The sequence below is a fragment of the Podarcis liolepis genome (genome assembly GCF_965112155.1).
Source record: "Podarcis liolepis genome assembly, chromosome: 4".
Taxonomy (NCBI): Eukaryota; Metazoa; Chordata; class Lepidosauria; order Squamata; family Lacertidae; genus Podarcis; species Podarcis liolepis.
The window spans coordinates 78596971-78610377 of NC_139558.1; the positions used below are offsets into that span (position 1 = coordinate 78596971).

General features: G+C 38.9%; 1 protein-coding gene and 1 long non-coding RNA gene across 7 annotated transcripts in view; one reads left to right on the forward strand and one right to left on the reverse strand.

Moving 5' to 3' along the window:
- Positions 1-13407, reverse strand: part of NBEA (neurobeachin) — a 356767-nt gene that overhangs the window by 171397 nt on the left and 171963 nt on the right. For all 6 annotated transcript variants that reach the window (XM_083498846.1, XM_083498847.1, XM_083498848.1 and 3 more), the window contains one exon: positions 12149-12273. In XM_083498846.1, coding sequence (XP_083354972.1) covers positions 12149-12273 — 125 coding nt within the window. The remainder of the gene's footprint in view (positions 1-12148; positions 12274-13407) is intronic.
- LOC310704965 lies at positions 9482-11793 on the forward strand. Its single transcript, XR_014525127.1, has 3 exons — positions 9482-9782; positions 10265-10357; positions 11503-11793. It is a non-coding gene; the product is annotated as an uncharacterized lncRNA (long non-coding RNA).

The window sequence follows — 13407 nt, forward strand, 5'->3', positions numbered from 1 at the left end:
AATCCTTTTCAATGAAACACAAATTCTACTCAAGGAATCACCTGAGACCAGTATATATTATGAGCAGATAGACCAAGATACAGACCTGCATTAATCCAGATTCCATCAAATCAAAGGGAATGGGGCCTCTGATTCAGTGGAATAAGGAGTGCACTCATTATAAAGAATATTTTCTCTCTTTAAAGTACAATGAAACAGCAAGAAGCATGAAATACAATGACAGAGAGCCTTTTGAAAACGGTATTTGGCATGTCAACATTTATTTTGATAACATCCATATTTTCCTCTCAAATTTCATTTAAACTTGTAAATTCTCATTTGGATTCTTCAGGTCACAGCTGGTACTAGGTATGCAAGCTAAGCTTCAAAGATAACCTGCTGTGTCCATGCTTACAAGAAGTCAGTTCAAGGCTACTTGAATAAATGTAGACTCATAACGTGGCTGATTTCAGACATGGGTAGACTTTCTGAGAAGCAGAAGCAAAAAACAAAACAAAAAAACAACCCCAAAAAACCCCAAATACAAATACAAAATTCAAACAAGCACATAACTCAGTTCAAACAAACCACTCAACATCATCACTCATTAACATCCATTCAACTTTTAAGGTCACTAATTTCATTTTAAAAATAGAGTGGAAATAAAAGTAAAGTTTGCTTAGAGGCCATGATACAAGCCAAGGGAGAGTCCTGCGTCTTTCAGAGTTCATTCCACAGCTTACTTCAGTGAATTATAGATAAGGCAATTTATGCAGAGAGTTCTCTTTCATCTTTGAAGAGGGCTGGCAGAATGGAAAGTTAACTCATTTTAGTGTTACCTAAATGTACTGACAGGAAATTCTAATGTTTCCAAACATCTGGAAATCAGCTTCATGGGATGGTGATTTCTTTTCTTAAAGAATGCCTTTTCATATACCGTCTTTTACAGCTTTATGTGGCTCCTAAAAGAGTGTTTTGACATAACTAAAGTCTGTCTGCTTCACAATAAAATGCTGCATTTAATTTAAAAAATCTTTTACAGAATAAAGATGTTTTTGTGAAGTTCTACTCTCTTGGACACTTATACGACGTTTCTTATTTCTTATTAAAGTATCTTAGCCTGTGTTGCTTTTTAGCATAACGTCCCTGTTTCAGTTTATAGTCAAGGGTACTAATGAATTGACTCTTAAGAGGTAACACATTTCATTACCTGAGGTATTTGCGGCTCTGTGGCGCAATGGGTAGCGCATTGGAATTCATTACCTGAGATATGAAATGAGAGCAAGAAAACGTACACATTTGGCATGTCTTCCTTGTTTAATATTGTAAAAGTAAAACTGTGTCAGGTGGTAAACCATTAAAAAGATGCAATCATGAGACTGCAAAGTCCCAGCAGGCACTAACTTGCAGATCTAGCAGCAGGGCTCAGGGCAATGTTTTGGAAGAATCAGGGCAGGTCACAAACCAAGAAACTGCTGGACTGGTTATTGCTGTATAGCACCTCCCTAATAATGGCCAGAATGTGTACTGCAGTGTGTAAGCCCAGTTGAGAATCCTGGTTTGGTTTGGCTTCCAGTCTGAGCAACGAAGAAGAAGAAGAAGAAGAAGAAGAAGAAGAAGAAGAGTAGTTTGGATTTGATATTCCGCTTTATCACTATCCTAAAGGAGTCTCTAAGCGGCTCACAATCTCCGTTCCCTTCCCTCCCCCACAACAAACACTCTGTGAGGTGAGTGAGGCTGAGAGACTTCAGAGAAGTGTGACTGGCCCAAGGTCACCCAGCAGCTGCATGTGGGGGAGCGGGGAAGCGAACCCGGTTCACCAGATTATGAGTCCACCGCTCTTAACCACTACACCACACTGGCTCTCAGCTAGTGCAGTAGCTGTACAGCCTCCCCAAAACTAATGTTTTGTTGCTTGAATATCGGCTTTGCCTTGCCTCACCAGAGGCCTACTTGAATCTTGCCTACCATTTTGTCTTGCTGAAAGTCTTACCTGAATGTTTACTGAACTACTGGAACAGGTTCATAGTCTCCTAGATCACTAACACTAGAGACTTCAGTGGGTAGTTCCTTTTACCAACTTTGGCTGGTAGGACAGCTACAGCCATTTTTGGGCTAGGATAGCCTGACAAATGCCATCCATTTGCTGGTAACCTCCAAATTAGATTACCATAATGTGCTCTGAGTGAGACTGCCCTTGAGGCTGACTCAGAAGCTGCAGTTGGTGCAAAACGTAGTGGTTCGAATATTCACTGCAGTCGTATATTGCCGCCATTATCAGTTGCTAACTGCATTGGATTTGAAATTCAAATTATATATATATATATATAATTAATTGTTTTTATACAGGGTTTTTTTAATTGTTTGCATATATGTAACTGTTTTAAATATACTTTTAATTTATTGTGAAATTATGTCAAGATATTCATAGGAAGAAATAACAAAATAAAGTATAATAGTAGTAATAATAATTCATACAGGAATTATGCCCATAAGCATAAAATCCCTCAACAGAATCTCATCTCTTAATGAATTGTTAAGAGTTCCATAATTTTCCAGAGTTGAAAAAGAATTCTTTAAAAAACAAACAAACAAAAAACCTAGGGAGAAAAGGATTAAGAGGAGAAATAGCAGGTAACGTATATTTGAAATAAAAAGAATACAATTACTGGGCACTTAGATTTTCTAAGCTCTGTATAAAAAATAAACTACAGAAAGGATATACGCACAATCTAAAGTTAAAAACAAATAGATTTAGAGCACAATCAACAATTCTAATAGGAAATATTTGATTCTACTAATTAGGAGGAGAATTCATTTTTTGCCCTGGTTTCCAATAAACATGCCAGACACTGGTAGTTATTTTCATTTTGAGAGGTGTTGTACTTAAGAAAATTCAGTACTGTAATGGTGGAACAGAGCAATGACATCTGACCTTGTAAGCAGCATTTGTCAATGAAAATCTCATAAGGGATATGTCCAGATAATTTAACCCATATTTTACATACCTTTCATTAGTTAACATAATGTCTTAAGTTGCAGACATTCATTATATAGCAAAGGCTAGCAAATAAGGAGGTGATTACTTGTGATTTAATGATCTTATATTACAAAATATTGAAAATGAGAAAATAATGACAAGTAGCAAAAACTACATTAATAATAATTATGCTTGAATACAGTTTACAAAGAATAGTCATAACTGAGTTATTTTCCCAAATATAACAAATAGCTACTGCTCAGTAGCAAAGGACATCAAGGACACTTGCAAGAAAGAATTGGATCAATATTAACGTGATTTTCATTTCATGCTTCCCCAACTCCAGTAAGCTGACAATATACTCTGATTATGTGAACTGCCTGTGAGTAACATAGAAAAGGTTATTAGAGCAAGAGGTGGAAATGGAATGCACTTTTTATATTGACAGATTTGCTAATAGAGTGTACTGACTTTCAAAAGCCATGCAATGCGTTTTCACAATTTGCTTTTCAAAATACACCCTACCTACCTTCTAATACTAGTTCAAAAACATATTTTTAAAAGAAGATATATTTTATATTTATATAAAAGATAACTTTTATTGATAGGAAAGATATTTATAAAATAGACCAAGAGAAAAAATGCAATTAAAAAAGCCAAAATATGTTCTTGAATTTGCAATATGACTTGAACACTTGTAATGTGATTGTATACTATGGAAGTGCAAGATAATGTAAGAATACTCTTAAGAGAAGGTAGGTAATTATTTTGAAATAGAATATAATAAAACTTGCCTTAGAGGTTACACATAAATGATAAGTATAGAATCTTCTAGTAGGGTTTTTGATTAAAATCTAACAAGCAAAAGCTAAACAAAACTAAGGTTCCAAACCTGATAATTAAACTGCCCCCCATCAATGCTTCTTGCCACTTGAGAATTAAATACAACATGGGTTTCCTTCATTGAAAACAATGAAATTGTAGAATGAATCTGAAGGGTTGCTGCTAAGTCCAGGGTAGTAACGGAATTCATTCACAGGATTGGAGACGAAACCCCTGAAAAGCTTCATGTATAAATTTTGATTCTGTATTTAAATTGGCAGTCGCAAGAGTATAAATGAGTATAAATGATTTTATCTTTAGAGGGGAAATTCTAAGAGTAGACAAAATATTCTATACTTGACTCACAAGGTCATTCACCACATAACAAAGCAAAAGTCTCCAAAGCAATTTAAAAAATATATATCTCACAAAATGGTGGCAGAATGGGACACTGTGGCGCACATAGCTATCTTGTCAAAAGAAAAACCCAACAGGTACCTATCACACCTGAACAGCAGCAGTCCACATAAAAATCATAGCAGTCAATTAATGAACATTTTGGGGCATTTCCCCACATTCACAGGACTGTGCTTGTAAAGCGCAATATTCTCACAAGAGAACAGCAACCTCAAAACAAGACACACTGTGCATGGGAAATTATTAACAAATGTGTACTGTACTAAAAAATATGAACATGCATCAATGCAATGAAATAAATTTTGGATAGCAAAGATGCAGGGTGAAAATGGAAAAGTTTGTTGATAAATGAACCAAAAGCAGCAAAAAAAGAAAGAAAGAAAGAAAGAAAGAAAGAAAAAGGAAGAAAATCTGGGGAAGACAATGCTCTTTAAGTAAAACGGAATGGTTTACATGCCTGTCTTACATTGCTTCCTCTGAGATCATCACATTTAGACTGAAGAACAGAGAAGAGTTATTTGATGACATCTGGAAGCCCTTTACCACTGAATACACATTTTAAAAGAGCTCGTCACTGTAATATCTAGATTAGTATCTACATAATCTCTGTCCATGAAGTGGATGCCACTCCATAAAAGTTCCAGAAATATATTCTCATCTTGTACTTATATAGAAGTAAAAGCTCAGCATAAAAATGAACAAAGAATGTTATGCTACGTGTTATGCTTTGTGCACCGTTACATTTGAAAATATTATTTTCAAAAGACACCGAAAATGAAAGTAGCTTTTTCCCCTGGTAGGGGGAAAAAATGCATGATTCACTAGTAAGAAACTGTAGTACACATGCACAGATGGGAATGCTTAGCCATTTTAGAAGGAATGATTATCAAAGCAGTTATTTCCCCCCACTTTATCTTGTAGCATTCTTTTATGAACATTCCTAATTCAAATTGTAAGTCACAAGACTAAAAAGGCATGAGCAAATGATAAGTTGAAATCAAAGAGAGATCGCGACATTCTGTTTGCAATGGAAATCCATGTGTGCACAACCAATTTCTCTTCACAAATAGGAACATATGCATAGGATGCTGGGTGGTATGGATTTATGCTCCTTTAAACTAGGCACTAAGTTCTATAGCTAAACAGCATGGATTCAGCTTGAAGCTGGTCATTCTTATCCCCCTACCCCAAACAGATCCATACAACAGATCAAGACAGTGCCATGCCCTATTCTTTGCTTCAAGCCTCCATATCAACCATCTTTAATTCCCAGTGACTATCTGCTTCCATACATACCATTTCCCCCACCCTTCTAGATCTTTGGAGAAAGCCCTGGTCTGTCACCACCTTTGGAAATTATGAGGAGTAGGACTTTTTCTGCTGTGACATCATATAATAAATGGTCATGCATATATTAGGGGCCACCTTTATTTTCATCACCACTGTTGAGACAACTCAATAGTGCTTTCTTGATTATAGACCATCCACATACCAAGTAAAGATATGTTCTTGGAAGCTGATCCACAGTTTATGAAACTCCTGTGCCAAAGTACATACATGAGACCTTCATATATCCACAATTTACAACACAACCATCTGAGAGAATACACAGAATCACGAAAACTTATATCCACGTGGCAAGTATAAATCAGTGAGCTTTCAAAAGGTCTTGTATGAACATGGAATTTTGCTGCCCCAAATGATACATGCTCAAGCAATTGTATTGAGCCAATCTGAGGGCCATTGTCAGGAACCTCCTCACTTCCCAAAGGGGTATTTGTATTTAGTTCCTAAGGGGATTGATGTATGCATGTGTGTCGTGGAGCAAATCTGGGGTTGGAAACCAAAAGCTAGATGTCTGTGGATAGCCCCACTGAGGATCAAGGGAGTCAGGCCTCTCTCCCATTTTATACCTGCAGTGATTCTCCTCTCGCACACCATCTCAGTGCTAGGGGATGGAGCTGCTTCACAGTGAATTAGCTTGCATCGGAACGGAAGAAATTAATAAGGCAGGTTCCTTTGCTAAGTGCTAGTATCTGGAAGGCCCAGAAATGGAAGTTTATAGATTGGAAGGCTCAAATCCAGTTTGGACTCAGGTCCAAGCCAAGCTCAGCCGAACTCTCACATAATCCCTATTGGCAAGGAAATTATACAAGCAGCTTTCTGCACAGTTCACGGTCATTTTGACCTTGCTGGATTGCATAAACTGCTTAGAACACTAACAGTTGTACTGTTAACAAACCACTGTACTCTGGGGACTGTGTCATAATTTGCAACATTCTCTCTCTCTCTCTCTCTCTCTCTCTCTCTCTCCCTCCCTCCCTCCCTCCCTCCCTCCCTCTCTCTCTCTCACACACACAAGCACAAAATGAAAGGAAACAAAAGAAAATGAAATTTGATTTGGAAAAAAATATAATATATAATTTTACAGAAAAAAGTTCTCAATGATGAGCTGCTATCTTTGCATATAATTGTAAGAATTGTCATAAGAACTGCAGATGACTGCTTCAGGTAGGCAGACAGCCCAGGGAATGGGTGTCCCAGGAAAGCAGCATGCGTGGTGGGTGTCCTAGGCAAGCCACAAAGGAACAGAAATCTGGGAAAGTTCCCCAGCAACCATGCTGCCGCTGTGTGCTTCACAACAAGGCCATTTTGGTTGCAGCAGCATTGGAGACCAAGGAGGAGGGAAATAGAAGAAGAGCAGGATGGTTCTTGGGGAGCTGCCCAGTCCAGTGGTGTGGCAGAGGCGTGGTTTGGCTGAGCTTTAAGGGGAGAGGGTGTGATCTGGCCTGGTGAGTGGGCAGGTCTTTGGGGCTGGCAGGTGGGTAGAGAGGAAGGAACTGGAAGCAGCTGGGGTGGAAAGGGGAAGGTCTAAGCTGCCCAATGCCAATCCTTTCAACCTCTGGCTTCCTTCTGTGGCTGTGCCTGCAGCAGTAGGAAGGGGCTACATATGACCCCCCCTCAAACTGAATATCAAGTTTTTCCCCCACAAAAGATTAATTGGATGCATTTTACAAAGAATCAAAGATTCTTATGTTTTTTTAGGAATATATAGAATATATAGAAACCCATCTAAGTAATCTTCACCACATTTTTGTGTGTTTCCGCTTTCTAGTTAACAGCTGACGTTCTCCCCCCGAACAGGTGCAAAAAGTCACAGACAATTTTTGCCATTCTCGAGACTTCCCTGTTCTTTGGTGACTGTGACTATCATATTGTTACTGTATCCAAGCATTCACTATCAATACCGATTTAAGTCGAGATTAGTTAGAGAGTGCTCTTTTATTCATCAAGGTCATATCTTGATGGCTGTGCAAGCTTAGATAAATCGGGTATTAAGCAGGCACATCTCCAAGGAACCTAGAAATTCTCTCATCTGCAGACCTCAGCATATCTTGTTATTTATTGCCAGAGAAATGACTGATTAATTTTGTCATCTTTGCTCTGTGTTTTTTGCTCGGCTGAAGCTGCCTGCCCTCGTCTGCAATGCCTGATCAGACCTATTTAAGCTGATGCCTTTGATCGTAGACACAGAGGAGCTTGCTGACTTAGGCTTTGACTAAACATTCCTTTGCTGCAATATTTATGCACAACCCCCCTAAATGATAACTGACAGTCAATGTAGATAACGAAAAACTACTAAGATGTTTCCCACTATTATATGGATACTCAAAGCAGCATTCATGGTACTACATTTAGAGGCAAGATTTAACAAACAACAACCCCCCCCCAAAAAAAATGCGTTATGCGACTCATTACTCTGTCATTTTCCACTAAGAAGATATCCGAGGCGAGTAAACTACCTCCCTTTAAAACAAAAAAATGTTTTATTTGTCTAATGTGATTTTCATTCTTAAAACTAAGAGTAATTTTGCTACTATACCAGACAGCTATAAAAATTATCAAAATAACACTGATGAAAAATCCCTAATGAAAGTTAAGCCCCATGGAAAAAAAAAATCTGTGCTTCTAGCGCTTTATTAATCACATTCCAGCACCAGAGGCTGAAAATACATCAAGCTGCACCAAATCCTTTTCACATGACAACCTCATAAATTATTCAACTCATTAGTATCACCAAGAGGCATAAAAATAACATCAGTGTTAAGGATGTTTTCTTATAGAGTAAGGTCAACTAAAAGTTTTAATATTAAAATCCATAAGCACAAGCCTCAAAAAGTCCATCAAGGTAAAATCTATGGGATTTAATCTCGCAGCAAGCTGTTTTAAATTCCTCTAGAAGGCTGTTGTTAATTTTGATACTGAAAGCTTCAGAAACATTTCTGTTAGTACCGCGTAAGTGGCGACTTCCTTCTGTTGTGATCTGAAATATAACCAATAGTGACACAGACAACATTTCTCCACATATGTGCCAGTTTTATTTTCTTCTTTATCTGAATACAATATTGGGAAAACAATATGAGGTTCTCTTAATTTTACTCGGCAAGGGCCTATTTTTTTTGGGGGGGGGGAGTTTTCTATACCTCTTAATCCCATTTCCTTGTATACTCACTTGCTGGGTGCTTGGCCCTAAACATGCTTGGCTGAAAATCTTGCTGTCCCTGCTCCACATGCACCCCTCAGTTTTAGATTGCTTGCTTCTAGGTACACGATTCAATCTGACACTACAGCTATGCCAATGTATATCTTATACAGCTCCACAGTTGTGATCAATAGTCTTCACCCTGTACAGATCAGGACCTAATTTTAGCCCAAATACATTACTGCTTCTTTTCATTCCTCCCTGCTTCTTTCACCCTCTTATTTGGTTTTGTCTCATTATGCCCACTATCTTTCCACTTTACTGTCTTTCCTCTTCTCTATAAAACACAAATAAAATAAAATGCCCAGTGTGACACAAGCCAGCTTTGAGAGAGGGCTATATGTTAGTATAGAACAAAAAGCTGTACAAACAGATGTTGCATTTAAAGCACTACAGTACAGTGGTACCTCTGGTTATGAACTTAATTCGTTCCGGAGGTCCGTTCTTAACCTGAAACTGTTCTTAACCTGAGGTACCACTTTAGCTAATGGGGCCTCCTGCTGCCGCCATGCTGCCGTCACAAGATTTCTGTTCTCATCCTGAGGTAAATTCTTAACCCGAGGTACTACTTCCGGGTTAGCGGAGTCTGGAACCCGAGGTATTTGTAACCCGATGTGTTTGTAACCTGAGGTACCACTGTATTTGACAGTCACTGGAACGGTAGTTTGTCAAACTGTAGCTCTCTGAGGTCAGCACCCTTTAACAAGGAACAGTGCCCAGGATTCTCTGTGACGGTTTAAGTAGAATAGGGTCATGTTATGAATGTGACTTCCAATTGCAATCCCTGATACCTCGAGGTAGGAATGGAAGGACTGCCTGAAACCTCTGGAGAGTCACTGCAAGTCTTTGCAGACCAGTGCCCTCCAGATGTTGAGGACTACAACTCCCATCAGCTCTCGTCAGCATGGACAATGGTTAGGGATAATGGGAGCTACACTTTGCATCTTCTGAAGGGTACCACATTAGTTGTCTCTGGTGTAGCCAATACCGACTCAGATGACCCTTGGTCTAAAGAAGTAGAAGGAAGCATCCTATATTCCAGTAAGTAACTATATACCATATTTTTCGCCCTATAGGACGCACTTCCCCCCCTGCAAAAATGAAGGGGAAATGTGTGTGCGTCCTATGGGGTGAACACAGGCTTTCGCTGAAGCCTGGAGAGCGAGAGGGGTTGGTGCGCAAAAGTCGCGCCGGTCTCCCAAGGCTTCCGGAGAGCTGCCTGCATCCTGAAGCCCGGGGTGCGCTGAGAAGCGCGCTCCAGGCTTCGGGCAGCTCTCCGCAAACCTGGGGAGACCGACGCGAATTCCCTCCGCGCTCCCTAGGCTTGCGGATAGCAGCCTGTTCTGGGGGCTGGGGTCGGGGGAAGCTCGGGCTTCCCCCACCCCAGCCCCGCACCTGGGGGGGAAAAAATAATTTTCCCCCTTTATTCCCCCCCCAAAAAAATAGGTGCGCCCTATGGGCCAGTGCGTCCTATGGGGCGGAAAATACGGTAATACTTAAGAGCTGGGCTTTTTGTTTTCCAGCTGGAGCTCAGCTCCGGCACCTTTCAGATAGAAGCCTTTGTCATTCTAAGAGAACAAGGGAGAAGTTCATGGTGAGCTCTGACACTTATTTTTGTAGAAAAATAGCACTGCTTAAGAGTGTAGTATACAAAGTCCCCAAGATAGCATTATTTTACTAATTCAAACCAGGATTAAAAATAGTGATTCACAGGTTCTGTGTATACTTCATGAACATTAACGGGAACACACACACACACACACACACACACACACAGAGTTGTATCAAAGGGCTCTGAAATATCTACACAGAACAAATAATAGCATGGACCCGATCTTGTGGAACACTCTGCCACAAGAGACTAGGGCCCTGCGGGACTTGACATCTTTCTGCAGGGCCTGCAAGACAGAGCTGTTCCACCAGGCCTTTGGTGAAGGCACAGTCTGACCCCCTCAAAGAACTCTAGCCCAATGGTTGCCATTAATTTGATTTTGAACTGATTTTAAAATGAATTGATTTTAGAATGTTGTGTTACTTTTATTGTTGTTAGCCGCTCTGAGCCCGGCTTCGGCTGGGGGAGGATGGGATATAAATAAAAATTTATTATTATTATTATTATTATTATTATTATTAAGTGTGAAGTATAATTTTGAAGTGGAATACAGCAGTTTCAGCAAAACCTTTAGAATCTTAGTACATCTTAAAAACAAAATAAACTCCCAAATCCAATATCTAATGTTTGTGGTTATAGAGAAGGGCAACCTAATGGTTTGGTAGAGATTTCTGTGGTCATGAGGCACATGTATAAAATGTTTCCTAAGGTCCTACTTCATATCACTGTTTGGTTGCTCACCTTGTGAGTTTTAAATATTTGTATATTATGGGGGAAAGCCCCTGGAAACTTTAATCAGAACTAATTACAGCGTGGAATCGCAAAACGTTTCTGAAAATGAACACTTTGCAAACTTGGAAATATTCAACCATAGCAAAGACTGATTAGAGTTCATTTCAATATCATTAAGCGTGTGTGTGGGGGGTGTACACATGAAGAACATTCATTTATTTATTTGAGGTAGATAACAGATCCCCACAGACCAAACTTGGCCTATAGATAGCTCCTTCTTGGCTGACATAGCAACTAACTGGCTGGCTTACCTCTCTCTGCTACATTGTTCTTTCTAGACAATGGTCTGATTATTATTCAATTCATTTCTATACCGCTTTATATTTTTCAGAAAAAAACCCTCAAAGCGGTTTAGAGCACACTGAAGCATCAAATAAAGCAAGCCAGAATAAAAGGGTCAAACTGAGAAACAAAGACACACAACTTACAAAATTATTGTTTTTTACATCATCTTGCATCCTCATATCTGCTGCCCACTACTAGCCTGTGACACTGCTGTAGCTACGAGCAAATCCTTCACCAATGAGACATGCTAATAAATATCCTCCATTGGAACATACTGTTGACAATCTCCCCCCCCCCCTCGCACTCTACAATATGATGTCGTTCCACTTTCTCATGTATTTTCCCTTACTACTCCTGTCCAACAGGACAGCAACCTCAGATTGCTGTATCCAGTAAAGTGCTAGCAACCTTAACCATAACTGAGTAAAATCACTGCACCCAGAACCTCTCCTTTACCTGAACACAATAGGGGTTCATGTTTACAGCCATGTTCCTGTTTGAGTAACATGTCAGTTCCTTCCCAGGGATAAGATGGGCCTCGGAAGTAGGAGCTCTAAACACTAAGTACCCTACAAAGCTTGTAGCTATGTGTATCTTTCATGCAAGGCCAAAAAGGTACTAAAAGGAAAAAGGGAGTAAAGTGGATGGTTCTCAGAAACATCTTACAAATAAAAATAAAGCTTTTTAAGAGAGTGGGTATGTTACAATGAGTACTGACCATATTCCACCGCAGCTTTGAGCAATGCATCAGAATGGGTGGAGCCAAAGGCATTGCGAACAAACCGCCTCCGTCGACGCAGGTCATCTTCCCAATAATCTAAGCGCCAGAAATCATGCAGTTGGCTAAGAAAATAATAACAAGAATAATAAAAAAAGATTAGTGTCTACTACACTGGGATACAGAGAAGGAGCAGCAGCTCAATAAAACATTTCCTTAATTTTTTCAGTGAGTAGAAGGAAAATGTTACAACATATATTATTAAAGTGCAGTATTTGAGTACTTCTTTACTTTCATTGAAGCATTTAAGGATTCAACTTTCTCAAACCCCTCTGCTTACTGCAAAAAAACATTAATCAGAGCAAGCCCATTAACAAATGCAGCATCAAATTACAAGTATTAATGACACAGCTTGCTTTCTTCTACAGTGTTTCTTTAAAAAAAAGATTGTAAATCATAGAATGGACCTAAGAGCAAATATTTTGCAATTTAATGATTATGGTCTCTTAGCAGACTAAACTTAAAAGTATAAAATATTGCCCACTTGAATTTTTGTGGAACTATGATTAAAATAATGTGCTGAAATATTCATTGAAATAATTCCCCATTGCCCCCAGCAACCTGAGAAAATTGCAATTTTATTCATTATTAATAACTCTGAATTAGAGCTGCAAAAAATTCCACCATGTGGTAATTGTCTAGGTAAATTATTATTCCAACACCAACAGAGTCCTTGGATGATTTTATAGCTCCCAGCTAAAACAAGTCATTAACAACCATGGCCATCATCATTTTACACTGCCTGTTTTGCATTCAGAACCAATATTAAAGTTTCACAGAATGATTCAGAAACCATTGTTAACCCATATCCTACCAAACGTGCAAATACATGCATTCATTTATATTAAATTTAGTTACTAAATATGGGAACAGTCAAGAATCTCAAAATTTGCAATATGGCACTGACAAAATGCTAACTATTATTATTTTATCTACAGGTTCCATGTCAATATGATGGGTGATCAGAACAAGATAGTGCTTAAACCTCTGTCTTACTACATCAGCAAACAAGGGGGGTGGGAAGGAAACAAAATTAGTATTTGGCATGTAAATTATAAATTTACTGATATAGTAGGGTATGAATGGCACTAGAATGTACCTTAATCTTGGCTCTTTTATGCCTTCACAAATGCAAGTCTTTACACAAAATAAATACAAAAATGTAAAAGAGAGGGGCAGGAAGACTGGAGAGTCACCAT